The 12,891-nt window shown below is 37.1% G+C and overlaps 1 protein-coding gene across 1 annotated transcript; it reads left to right on the top strand.

Annotated features, from left to right (window-relative positions):
* The first annotated feature begins 2,541 nt into the window (after positions 1-2,541).
* On the top strand, positions 2,542-12,081 carry LOC137003765 (glutamate-rich protein 6). The gene is made up of 12 exons (XM_067364049.1): positions 2,542-2,698; positions 3,072-3,130; positions 3,231-3,344; positions 3,431-3,523; positions 4,297-4,466; positions 4,796-4,869; positions 7,496-7,665; positions 7,750-7,832; positions 8,958-9,110; positions 9,846-10,068; positions 10,171-10,473; positions 11,979-12,081. The coding sequence occupies exons 1-11, from the start codon at positions 2,668-2,670 to the stop codon at positions 10,429-10,431; spliced, it is 1,431 nt and encodes a 476-aa protein (XP_067220150.1). The 5' UTR covers positions 2,542-2,667; the 3' UTR covers positions 10,432-10,473; positions 11,979-12,081.
* Positions 12,082-12,891: the final 810 nt, after the last annotated feature.

Here is a 12,891-nt window from a genome sequence, read left to right as displayed (position 1 = left end):
TTTACACAGTTGCCGCGCGTTGTTTTTCCTGTCCACGGGTTGAAGCGAGCCCAAATAACATGACATTTAGCCCTTGGAATACACATTTTACCAAGGGAACCCTGCCAAAAAAAAGAATGTGATTTTTATCAGGGGACATTTTGGGATGAAATTAAGGTAAATTTCATCCCAAAATGTCCGCAAATCTCCCCTGTGGTCAAGTTGCTCAACTAGCATGCATATAATTATCTTTGTATTAATAATGTAAAATAAATAATAAAAAACAGTTTGCCTTATCTATTTTGCGTGACGGGGTGGTAAGTTTAAGCTTGACGGGCCCTGCCTAACATGAAAAAGCAACAAATAAACAATGTAAAAAAAAAAAAAGAAAAGAAAAAAAAAATGTACATAGTTGCCTGCTTTTGTTCTTGGTGGCTATAAGTCTCAAATTGTGTTACTTAGGCTTTGTGATGTCATTTAACGGAACAGTGCATTATTTATAGAACAAGTTAGTGTGACGGGGTGGTAGTCTGAGGGACGTGCACAAATCATAAAAAATTTTACAAAAAAATAAAATTTATTGTGAATAAATATATTTTGTGTAAACAGGGACACACGAATAATCCTGAAAATAGTATATGTTTGAAAAAAAAAAAAAATAGAACTTATTTGGTGATAATTTAGATGCAGATGTCATGTTGGTTAACACGGACATGTGAAATTGGCTATGTAATAATGAAAAATTATTAAAAAATAGTATGCTAATCTTAAAAAAAACAACAACATTTGATCATATATCATGTTAAAAAGAACACTTGAATTTATAACTTTAAGCTTTGGAAACCAATTTTGGGACATTTTTTGTGCCTTATGCATCTGATCAAATGTTGCGGACCCAAATGGCACCGGTTTCGTAGAATGACTCATATAATAAATTTTCTATGAGCAGGCGGCAGAGATACACCTCTGAAGGGACCGTCTGAAAAGTGCAAAACCCTTACTCAATAATACTCAATAACTTCACTGTAACACACTGTACTGTCACCAAATTCAGTTCATACATCACTGCTCTTCTGCTGGTTGTACTGGAACACTGTACTGGAAAAATAATAATAATAATAATAAAATCAATAACTTCACTGTTATTAGTAAGAATATTAAATAAATTGCAATGCCATCAAATCCAGTAAGCAATTATCATGCAAAAGCTGTTGTAAGTATGTAAGCTGTGTACCAACATCATTTGTGTAAAGAAGGTGCTAAAGTTAATGGGCTACTTGCCAAACTAAGTGTTGTAGTACCTAACCAGCAGGAGAGCAGTGATGTATGAACTACATTTGGTGACAGTACAGTGTGTTACAGTGGAGTTATTGAGTATTTTTCATAATATAAAACGAGCAAAAGGGTTTTGGGTTTTGTACTTTCAGACGGTCCCTTCAGACGTGTATCTCCGCCGCCTGCTCATATAGTCCAATTTATTATAAAGCATATTTGATGAAAATTGGGTTGTTGTAGCTTGTTGTCTGGGTTACTATGATTGGAAGTAGCTGCATTTGTGTTTTAACAACGTTTAGCTCACGAGTTATTAATCCGGGAAGCTCGAATCTGTGAATATATTGCCAACTTTAGGCTACTGAACTGCAGCTTGACATAAGCACTGACTGCATTTCTTGATATTTGAGTCCAACAAGTTTAAACCAACAGCTGCGCATTATTTGTGTGCATTATTAACGTAGGCCTATGTTACTAACTGAAACACTGCTGCCAGCCAACGTGACATTAAAGAGGAAGTGTTTGTCCGAGCTCACAGCAAGGGAACGATTATAACTTTGCGAGGGAATGCAAATATCTTTGCGTGGGAACGCAAAGTTTCTCGGGGGAACGCAAAAGATTTGAAAAAAAAATTCCTCCCATCCCAATTTTTTTTCCCACCAGCACTTAAAATTTCCTTCCCTCCTAATTTTTTTTTTTCCCACCACGTCCCTTAGGGCTCTGTATATGTGTGAATCAACTTACGTTGTTGTGTATTTTCAATATGAAAAATAACTTTTATATTGATGGATTAATTGCATTTTGAAGAAACGTGTCATGGATTTTTTTAATTTTGGAAAAAAAAAATCCGTTTTTATAATAAACCTTTGAAAATCAAAATTTAGGTTTGCATTTTTAATGTTTTATAACCAAAATATGCTATCTGAAAGTTTGAAACAAACAAACAAACATAAAATAGTGGTTTTCATCTTGCCGCTTTCTTGGCAAAGAAAACACATTTTTACTCAAACGAATAAAAATGGATTTATAGAGTTTTGGAACCAAACTCTTCATATAGTTCTTTAGAAACAAATGCACCAGAAATGTGCTTCTTGTGTTTTGGCACTCAGGTCTGTCTGAACGCTATGGTCTCCCACAGAGTTTGATATTACAGGCTGGACAATTCCCCTAAGGGCTCTCAAATATCCATGGATACCATCAACACTGAACTGGGTGCGTGCCTTCAATGCACTGCTGTGGAACAATCCAAATGGTCTAAACATTCCTTCCATCAGGTTTGATCATAGTGATCATTGATGAAACTTTATCATTTTTGACATCAATTTTCACACATAGTGTGTATATACAATAAACTGCAAGTAAAAATTAGTCCAGTCCACTGGACTAGTGAACATACCTCAGGAATACCCATGTGATATGGAAAATCAAAAGACAACTTTCCAGCCAGGTGAGCATGTGAATTCATCATCTTTTGCTGACTTTGTTTAGAATTGAGTGTTTCTTTGGATGAAACCTGTTAAATTTTGTAGTTAAGTTTGTACATTTACAAAGTGACTTTTGTTTGAGGTTTTTAATTTTTTTTCTACAACTCTTCAAAGTGATATCAAGGAGCTAAAAAAATCTAATGAGACAAAAAAAAGGGATAGTTTAAACTCACATGCAATAATAAACTATTTGATCTTCTTATATTATGATAAGACATATAACTAAAACCTGAAAATAATATTACCTGATATCACAGACCCACAAAAGTTACTGTAGAAGTGATCATAATTATAATCTATAAATGTGCATATTCAAGTTGCTTTTCACATTATCAGATGCTGATTCTGCAGTGATGGATTCAGAGATTGGAACACTCCTCAGTTATATTGATTGTGTAAGAATCATTTCTAGACGTTAAAAGCTTTTTGTACTATCCAGTTTTTATTATCCAGTTCACCCTTATGGTCTCGCCACACAATTTCTGTACTGTCCAGCAGATGGAGCAGGAGTATTTCCAAACACTGGAATCCACACCAGATCTCTGTCATGGGCTTCCAGGATTCCTAAGATACAAAAGAGAGTCCCAGGAGAGGATATACAGTCATCAGGTAGCCTATTCATTTGATCTCTGCTTGTAAAAGTGTAACATCTTATAATATTATTATTTTGAATAAATAACTTGTGTTTTATCCAGCCCCAACCTCAACGAGACTCTCCAATATGCTGTCAGTTCTGTGGTTCAAGAGCTTGGCCTCCTCTGGATCCAGGATATGCAGAGACACGAGAGGTTCGTCTCTTGAGAAAGGACATAGCCGGCACAAACTCTTATTCGCTATTGGGGGAAGTTACTCTTTAGTATAATGTGTTTCAATATTGTGTTACTCCCTAAAAAAAGTAACAAATTGGGGTACTTAGTTACTTTTTATGGAAAGTAATGTTACGTTACTTTTGCATTACTTTTTCTCACCTGGGCTGGGCTTGCTTGTTTGTTTTTTAATAACAACAAAAAAGGTTCTGAGGTTCTGACTCTCTGTGGTCATAAAAATTCCCTGGATTTCCTACAAAAGTAACCCCAGCATCCTGGCTAAATTTGCCCACTGGCCTCTGTCCATCCCCAGGCCAAAGTATATTTGTGTAATTTAACATATTTAATTATTGCAGGTTTGCATAATATTCTGAGTTTGCATTTCACTATTTTTATTCATGTTGATGAATACTGAATGTTTTTTTGCTAGTGAAATGAGTAAATGCTCACATTTAGTCTAGAACTACAATAACCATCTTTACGCAGCACACACAACACCTCTACACTTACTTCTCTCAACAAAGGGACAGGAGAAGTGTCAAGTCAATAAATGGGAAAACAAAGTAACTTGCATTACTAATTTGAAAGAGTAACTCTGATATTTGATTGTAAATTTAAAAGTAATGTGTTACTTTACTAGTTGGAAAAAGTAATCTGATTACATAACTCATGCTACTTGTAATGCGTTACCCCCAACATTGTTCTTATTGCTTCAACACTTTTCTTGAATCTATGAATGTCTAACTGGACTTCAGGATTTCTGCTGTGAAAACTACAGAGAGTTGTTTGAGATTGTGGTCCATGAAAAGCATCTGTCTATGAGACGTTCTGAGGCACGGCCTAACAGACCTGGTGGAATAGATGACCCATTCATCAATGAGAATAATGAGCTACAAGATAAAGCACAAGAAAGAGGAAAACACAGGTTTGTGTTGTACTACACTACTGTTACTGTTTGGGTCAATTTGATGCTACATGTTACACTGAAGACTGGAGTGATGATGCTGAAAATGAAACTTTCATCACAGGAATACATTATATTTTAAAATACATTTCACAATATTGCTGTTTTTTCTGCTGTATTTTGATCAAATAAAAGCAGCCTTTGTAAATATGAGATTTCGTTAAAACATAGTATACATGGCTTACAGTATGTATTGTGCTGTGTTGTAACTTGAGCATGTTGTTATGAAAAGTGAAATTTGCTTTCACAAAATTAAATAATTTAATTTACTTATCATTCCTTTGGTTTAGTTTCAGACAGCAGCAGAGAGAGATGCAGAGATATGACAGAGTTGCTCAATCCAGTTTATTGGTATCAAAGAACAGTGAGTATCCACAATATGTGAGTGAGAGCATGTGTTGGACAATATAGTAGTAGCAACAATGAAAATTCACACCCAGAAATGAAAATTCTGGCATTATTTACTCCCCTGTTACACCCATGACTAGAATGTACCTTTCCATGCACACAGTCACCATGTCACAAAAGTGGTTCATAAGACAATATTCCGAGACTACTGAAGTCATGGGAACAGACACAAATTTAGTTTAGTTTTAGTGATGTCTGATTCATGACTTCTTCAAGAGGAATCGTGAGTTGGGTCTTTTTCAGTGAATAAGTTGATAAAATTTTACATCTAAAATATATGAAATATAATATAAAAATAAACACACACACACGGTTGCAGCATGTATATTCTGTTTTGTTTTGTTTTGATTTTGTTCTATTTCTGTTTGCCTGTGTTTGTTTCCTTTTGTGTGCCAGTTGATTGCTAATTAAGTTCACCTGTTGTTCATTTAGTTCCCTTGTTTACGTCTGTATTTGTAGCCCTCGTTTTTTTTTTTGTTTGTTTTTTATTAGTAAAGTGCTGCCATTAGATCATTTTCCTCCTTTTGCCTGCACACTGTGACAGAACACAAGACTGACGAAAAAATGCATCTAGCACCAAAAAAAGCCCTGAGGACTAGCTACTGTCCCTATATCAAAGGGGGTGTTCACTGGAGAATTATGTGGATTATCCTTTAACTGTTCCTCCAAGTTCGCTGGAATGGGGCCACATCGAAGACTGTCTGCTTGTTGCCTGTGGGAAATTCCAGGTGCTCTTTACTTTAATACTTTGAATATGCACTGGATCTCCCCCTTACAGTTGAGGAGATTGAGAAGGATGCCCGCTCCACAAATGCCATGCCCATTCCAGCTACAGCCGCCCATAGTTCTTCAGTGGACTCCACGTGGCACCCAGAGCCCAGCCAGCTGCCCACACTGCCCAGCATGGACTTCATGCCTGAGCCCACTGCAGACACTGAGCCTGACCCTGCCAAGGAGAAAATTGCCAGAGCCAACGCCTGTGCCACACTTCACCTTGGAACCCAAGCCCAACGGACAGCCTGATCTGGTGCGTGAGCTGGCTACATCATTCATTCCTGTGGAGCTATTTTCGGAATACGAGGGCATGGAGGGAAGCACCACCCACAACCACGCTGCTGTGGATGAGTTGTGCCTGGCCTCTGGAAAAATTGGAGGTTATTTCCCTGTTTCTTCCATTCCCGCTGGTTCCACTAAGCTCAACGTCTACTGTGTCTCCAGAGATCCCACTCAGCCTCCCTCTTCCACTTCCTTCCAACTGCCAGTTTCTCAGCTGGTTCCCTTCAGCCGGGTCTTCAGGTCTCCAGCTTGGCCCAGGCAAGTGGATCATCCAGCTGCTGATCCCATCACTCCACCTAGGCCTGTAGACCTATTGGCTCTGCTTTGGATCCTCGGCTATACCAACATCCTTGCGGCTTCACTGGGATCCCCCGTTTTTCCAGCTCCACTTTGGTCAGATGTCACCCCACCTGTTCCACATACATATGAGCCATCTGCTATGCTCCGTCTCTCCACCATTTCTGCTCCATTTGGCTCTGCTTTACTTCTGGTTCTACCGTGGTCCTCAGTCCCGCTGGCTCCACCTCGGACTCTCATCACTGCGGCTCCATCTCGGTTTCCAGGAACAACCCAGTCCCATCTGCTGTCCATCTCTGCCTGGGTCTCCACTTCCATTGTTTCTGTCCATTGTCCTCCTGGTTTCATCAGCCAAGACTCCACCATGGCTCCTCCCTCCCTCGACTCCACTGTGGGCCATCATCTTGGCTGTGCTTTGGGTTCCTACCTGGCAACTCCTGCTCCGGGTTATGGGGGCATAATGTAACATGTATATGTTTTACATTTCGCTGTAATAGTATTAAAAAGGGCAACATATTCTGCACATTTGTGGTCTGTTCTCCTGATTTAATTTATGATATATTCCATAAATAATTCACTGGAATGCACAAAGAATCCCTTGGTTTTCTCCTCAAATCCTTACGTCTCTTTCCAGGTTTGTTTCACAGGTAAATACAATTTTTTTTTTATCTGTCAAAATGACAGAAATTACTCTAAAAAGAGTTAATGAACATTTTTGATTAAGGTGTGTTACACAATAGATATTTATTACTGCAGTGATATTTAACCTGTCCGTTATTGTGCTGTGGAAAGAATCGTGTTTTTGGGGTTATTAATGGTCTGTTGAAAGTAACTTGCTGATGCTTTTACACGCTAAATGTCCTTTTAATAATGTCATCTCATTATACCCAGTTTAAAAAGAAAATATATAATTGCATTCATAGAGGGAACCTTTCACTGTTTACAGCTTAATGGAAGTTACACCCATAATTCTCGCAAGGCATCATGGGGTGTAGGAATAAGGTGGATAGCCCTTAGTTTCAGTTCTTTGTCTTGTGGTGTTTAAACTCTTTTAGACTTAATAGATGTATAACACCAACTTAATGTTTGATTGACTGCAAACAGCTATTTCTCATAGTGTAAATTTAATAGTTTTGAAGGATGTGTGTGAGATAAATATTACTGAGATATTCAGCATTCAGCATGTCAACAGCATGTTGAGGGGGTAAATGAACACTTTCTCTCCTCAGATGTGTCTCATGATAAAACAATCATCAGTTTCCGTCTGTCTAACTGTGCACCCAAAGAGGATTTTTGGAAAGTTAAAGAGTACAAGCATGTGGACGAGATCTCTGGACAATGGCCATGTGACGAGTCTTCTGTACTGGGGTCAGTTGAGTTTGGCTTAACTCATCACCAGGTAACTGAGCATAATTATTTACTCTGTTAGAATGCTGTATGTAATGTCCTTCCTTAAACTAAACATCTGGTCTCTTTTTTTCAGAACAATTCAAGTTTCTTGGAGAAGTACTACTCAAATGGAAATAAATTCCTCACTGCGTTTCCAGATGGTTCTGCACAAGTTTTGTATCCTTTTGGTTATAATTTGAAATACTAAGTCTTTCCTTTTAAGCAGTAGCTGTGTGAAAGTGGCTTGGTTGTATCATATTTGATATGCAAAATTCTAAGGCTTCTAAATGATCGACATAATGAGAAACCTGTTGTACATAATCTACTACATGCCTTCTGCCATCTGATTGTTTTTTTGAGTTTATATTTTTAGCAAGTAAAAGACCTTTTTAGTTCAATAAAAAAAAAAAAAAAAAAAATGGGGGGGGGGGGGAGTCCCCATTCAGGTTTTGGTACATGTGTCTTTTTGCTGTGAGATCTTTACTGATTTTTATAAAGTAGACATAAGAATAACTTTTATATAGTTAGTAATATTTCAAGATGAACGCTTGCTGGAGTAAAGAAACTTAATTATCCATACATAATTTGTTTAGGTTTTTTTTTTAGAAAAATCATGTTAAAAAGTGAGTATCAAACATGATATGTCAGACTTTTGAGGGATGTATGTATGATATATGTTTTGCCTCCACAATAAAACATTGATAATAAAACTAAGCATTTAAATATCATCATACTAAGACATTATTGGGAGATATAGAGTGACAACTGATATTTATATGCATTTTATGTAAGTGGTCTGCAAACTGTTATAAAACATCATTGATTTACATTACAAGCTCAGAATTTCATCATATTTTTTGGTCACATAAATATCAGCAACTGCACTAAATTGCATATTTTTGCTCAGTTTGTGCCTCTGAACAAAATTGAGGGGTGTTTCTTCCTCAAGTGAGCTCCATATTTTTCATTTTTCAAATTCACTATTTCATATGTTAGGCTTTATAGGTTACAGGTGTAAATAAGTAATATTTGGGATTAAAGTGTGACTTTAGATTTCACTAAAAGACTGAAGACACTATAAGTATTTTAATGTATACAAATGTAGGGGCTAGAGTTTGGTATATCATATATCATTATAAAATAGGGTATTTCTTCAATGACATTGGTAAGAAAAAACCTTTGCATATCTAATTGCATCCACACATGGTTTGACACCTTGAGATAAGATTATTTTAAAGTTATTTGAATATGAGTTACTTTGTTATCTGTTGCTGTTGTTTGTCCTTATTGACATGGCAATAGCTATCCTTCAGGAAACTTGGCTCTTATCATTCTCAGCTGTAAAAAGGAAAGGATCTGTATCGTACAAGATGACTTGACGACTCTTTGTCCAGTCAGAGCCCTCTTTCAGTCTAATGGCAAAGCCACTTGTTACCATGGCAAAGGCAGCATTTGGTATGGATGAATTGGTATAACACTGATCTAACAGAGGAGGGGAATGTCTGGAACCTTAAAGGGTTAGTTCACCCAAAAATGAAAATTCTTTCATCATTTACTCACCCTTATGTCGTTCCAAATCCATACGACTTTCATTAATTTTCAAAATGCTAATGAAGATATTTTTAATGAAACTTTTTTAATGATTTTGATTTTGGTCTCTCCTCTGCAAGTCCACACAACCAAAATATTGACACTTCAAAATGTTCGGAAAGCCAATATGATTTAAGTGGTTTAATACAAGTCTTCCAAAGAGAAATGATTGCTTTATAAGATGAACATTTAATTTAGGGTTAGGTTAGGTTACTTTTATTCATATTATATATAATCATTGATCAACGCATACATAAAGCACATCAAATATAGTAAACTTATAAAGACTCAAATGTCTTTTTGTATTTTTTAATGTGGTAAAATTTTGGTTACGTGGACATTTAGTAGATGGACAAAAAGGAAAAATATCTTCATTTGTGTTCAGAAGATGAATAAAAGTCTTTGGAACGACGTGAGGGTGAGAGTAAATGGTGACAGAATTTTTTTATTTTTTGGTGAACTAACCCTTTATAAATTTAACTTATAAAAATAGCTTAACTATATATTTTTACCTTTGAGCTACATTATCAAGTTAAGTGAAATGTGAAAATACAAATGACCGAATTTGCTGTGATGTTGTTCTTGTTTCCTGTGGAGCAGGTTGAGTATGGATGCTTGGGGTGGGCGGAGTCTAGATGAGAGCGGGAGGAGGATCAGAACGTGGAGCTGGACAGACCAGGCTCAAACACCAACACCCCTAAGACCACTTTTTCTGTCACTCAACAGAAATATAGGGGTTCGGGTTCTTGGGCAACAGTTGGTGTTTGTATCATTCCTTGCTTCAGGACAGCAAGCCAGGTTCAGAGTAGGCAGCTGTGAGTCGGTAAGAACGTACAAGTCTTGTCTTTTAATCTGATCACCAGTTTTAGCTAGTTTTCTTGATTTGTCACACTTATGTTGTGTTTGCATATGTCTTTGCTTACAGTCCAAAGAACACAACACACCTCCTCAACCCCTCATGTGCAAAGAGGAACTAGTACTTCTGGCATGCAGGGTTGGCCTTCACATGGCTCTGATACGGTTACAGAAGTGCCAAGCCTTCCCATCCAGCCCCACACATATGCGGGTCAGACCTCCGCCTTTCCTTCACTCGCTGGTCCGAAGGCTGCGGAGTCTGAGCCACAGAGTACAAATGGAAGAGCCAGACAAGGCATTTGTCCAGCGCTGTCTGCAGGCCTATCCTTGAACAGACACAAAACATGCTAAAGTAGTCTTGCTTTGACTAAAGGTACAGTCACATTAGCAAAATGACATTGTCTGTTTTTAATAGTGTTGTGATTGAGGCACAGCTCACACAGAAGTCACTTTCAAACTAGGAAGCTTGCTATGGCCAATGTGGCAAATTTGCGTGAAAAAACTTTAATCCATTGTGAAATATGGGGAAATCTTTTGCCCTCACTCAAAATTCTGATGGCTTGGATTCCTTTCAGAATAACTGCTAAATTGCCTGCTTAAATATGCCAAACAATGGTAAATGTGACCATAACTTGACAACCTTAATGATAAATAGAGGTTTACTATCAAAAGTGACTATAGAAGCATATCTTAAAGGTGCCATAGAATGCTTTTTCACAAGATATAAGTCTAAGGTGTCCCCTGAATGTGTCTGTGAAGTTTCAGCTCAAAATACCCCATAGATTTTTTAAATTCATTTTAAATGCGCAAATTCAGCGTGCTTCCCCTTTAAATCCTCGTGCTCCCTGCCCCCTAGCTCACGACCCTATAATACATTGGAGGGACAAAGTTCACACAGCTAATATAACCCTCAAAATGGATCTTTACAAAGTGTTCGTTATGCAGCATATGCAGATATGTAAGTATAGTATTTATTTGGAAGTTTACATTTGATTCTGAATGAGTTTGATAGTATGCTCCATGGCTTAAGCTAACATTACACACTGTTGGAGAGATTTATAAAGAATGAAGTTGTGTTTATGAATTATATAGACTGAAAGTGTTTAATAATGAAAATAGCGACGGCTCTTGTCTCTGTGAATACAGTAGGAAACGATGGTAACTTTAACCACATTTAACAGTACATTAGCAACATGCTAACGAAACATTTAGAAAGACAATTTACATATATCACTAAAAATATCATGATATCATGTCAGTTATTATTGCTCCATCTGCCATTTTTCGCTATTGTCCTTGCTTGTTTACCTGCATAAAGTCTGTTGATTCTGCTGTGCATAGATCCAGATGTTAATACTGGCTGCCCTTGTGTAATGCCTTGAACATGGGCTGGTATATGCAAAAGTTGGGGGCGTACATATTAATGATCCCGACTGTTGCGTAACAGTCTGTGTTATGTTGAGATTCGTCTTTTAAACAAATGAGATTTACATAAGAAAGAGGAAACAATGGTGTTTGAGACTCACTGTATGTCGTTTCCATGTACTGAACTCTTGTTATTCAACTATGTCAAGGTAAATTCAATTTTCAATTCTATGGCACCTTTAAAGGGACTGTAAAACCCAAAAATGAAAATTCTCTCATCATTTACTTACCCTCGTGCCATCACACGTTTATTTGACTTATATCTGAATGACATGAGCACGTAGTGAAGCTCACTTTGATTTATCACAGAAGCACAGAGGACTATAACTTCTTTAATAAGCTTCATAATGCGTTTGTCAAAAAATGTGACGCTCTCTTGAACGTGCGTACAACAGTTTGCCATAAGCGATGGTTTATAATTAGAAAAACACACACCTATCTTTTTTTTTTCAGAAGACTTTGATTCATCCACTGGGTTCGTATGGATTGCTGTCCTAATGGCTGTATGTGCTTTTTAGAGCGTCAACATTTGGGTGCCCAATCGCTTGTATTATATGGACTCGCAGAATTTAAAGGGTTAGTTCACCCAAAAATGAAAATTCAGTCATTAAATACTCACCCTCATGTCGTTCCACACCTGAAAGACCTTCGTCCATCTTCAGAACACAAATTAAGATATTTTGGATACAATCCGATGGCTCAGTGAGGCCTGCATTGCCAGCAAGATCATTTCCTTTTTCAATGCCCAGAAAGGTACTAAAAACATATTTAAAACAGTTCATGTGGCTACAGTGGTTCAACCTTAATATTATAAAGTGACGAGTATACTTTTTGTGCACCAAAAAAAACAAAATAACTTTATTCAACAATATCTAGTAATGGGTGATTTCAAAACACTGCTTCATGAAGCTTTGAAGCTTTACGAATCTTTTGATTCGAATCAGTGGTATTTGTATTCGTTGCTTTATACTATTAAGGTTGAACCACTGTAGTCACATGGACTGTTTTAAAAATGTCTTTAGTAGCTTTCTGAGCAATGAAAAAGGAAATGATCTTGCTGGCAATGCAGGCCTCACTGAGCCATCGGATTTGATCAAAAATATCTTGATTTGTGTTCTGAAGATGAACAAAGGTCTTATGGGTGTGGAGCGACATGAGGGTGAGGAATAAATGACATAATTTTTATTTTTGGGTGAACTAACCCTTTAAGTCTTTGTGTTGATCTGAAGGAAGTCTTTCATATACAGTATATCTGATTGCATGGGGGTGAGTAAACAATCATTTTCATTTTTATCACCAGCCGTTTTGTGCTTTAAAAATGGGTGGATTCTGATTGTCTCATCATTCATCATCTAGAAAAAAATCA

Source organism: Chanodichthys erythropterus, chromosome 16 (genome assembly GCF_024489055.1).
Source record: "Chanodichthys erythropterus isolate Z2021 chromosome 16, ASM2448905v1, whole genome shotgun sequence".
In the NCBI taxonomy this organism is placed as follows: Eukaryota; Metazoa; Chordata; class Actinopteri; order Cypriniformes; family Xenocyprididae; genus Chanodichthys; species Chanodichthys erythropterus.
The sequence above is the reverse complement of the archived record's forward strand: the minus strand, read 5'-3'. Positions and strand labels throughout refer to the sequence as shown.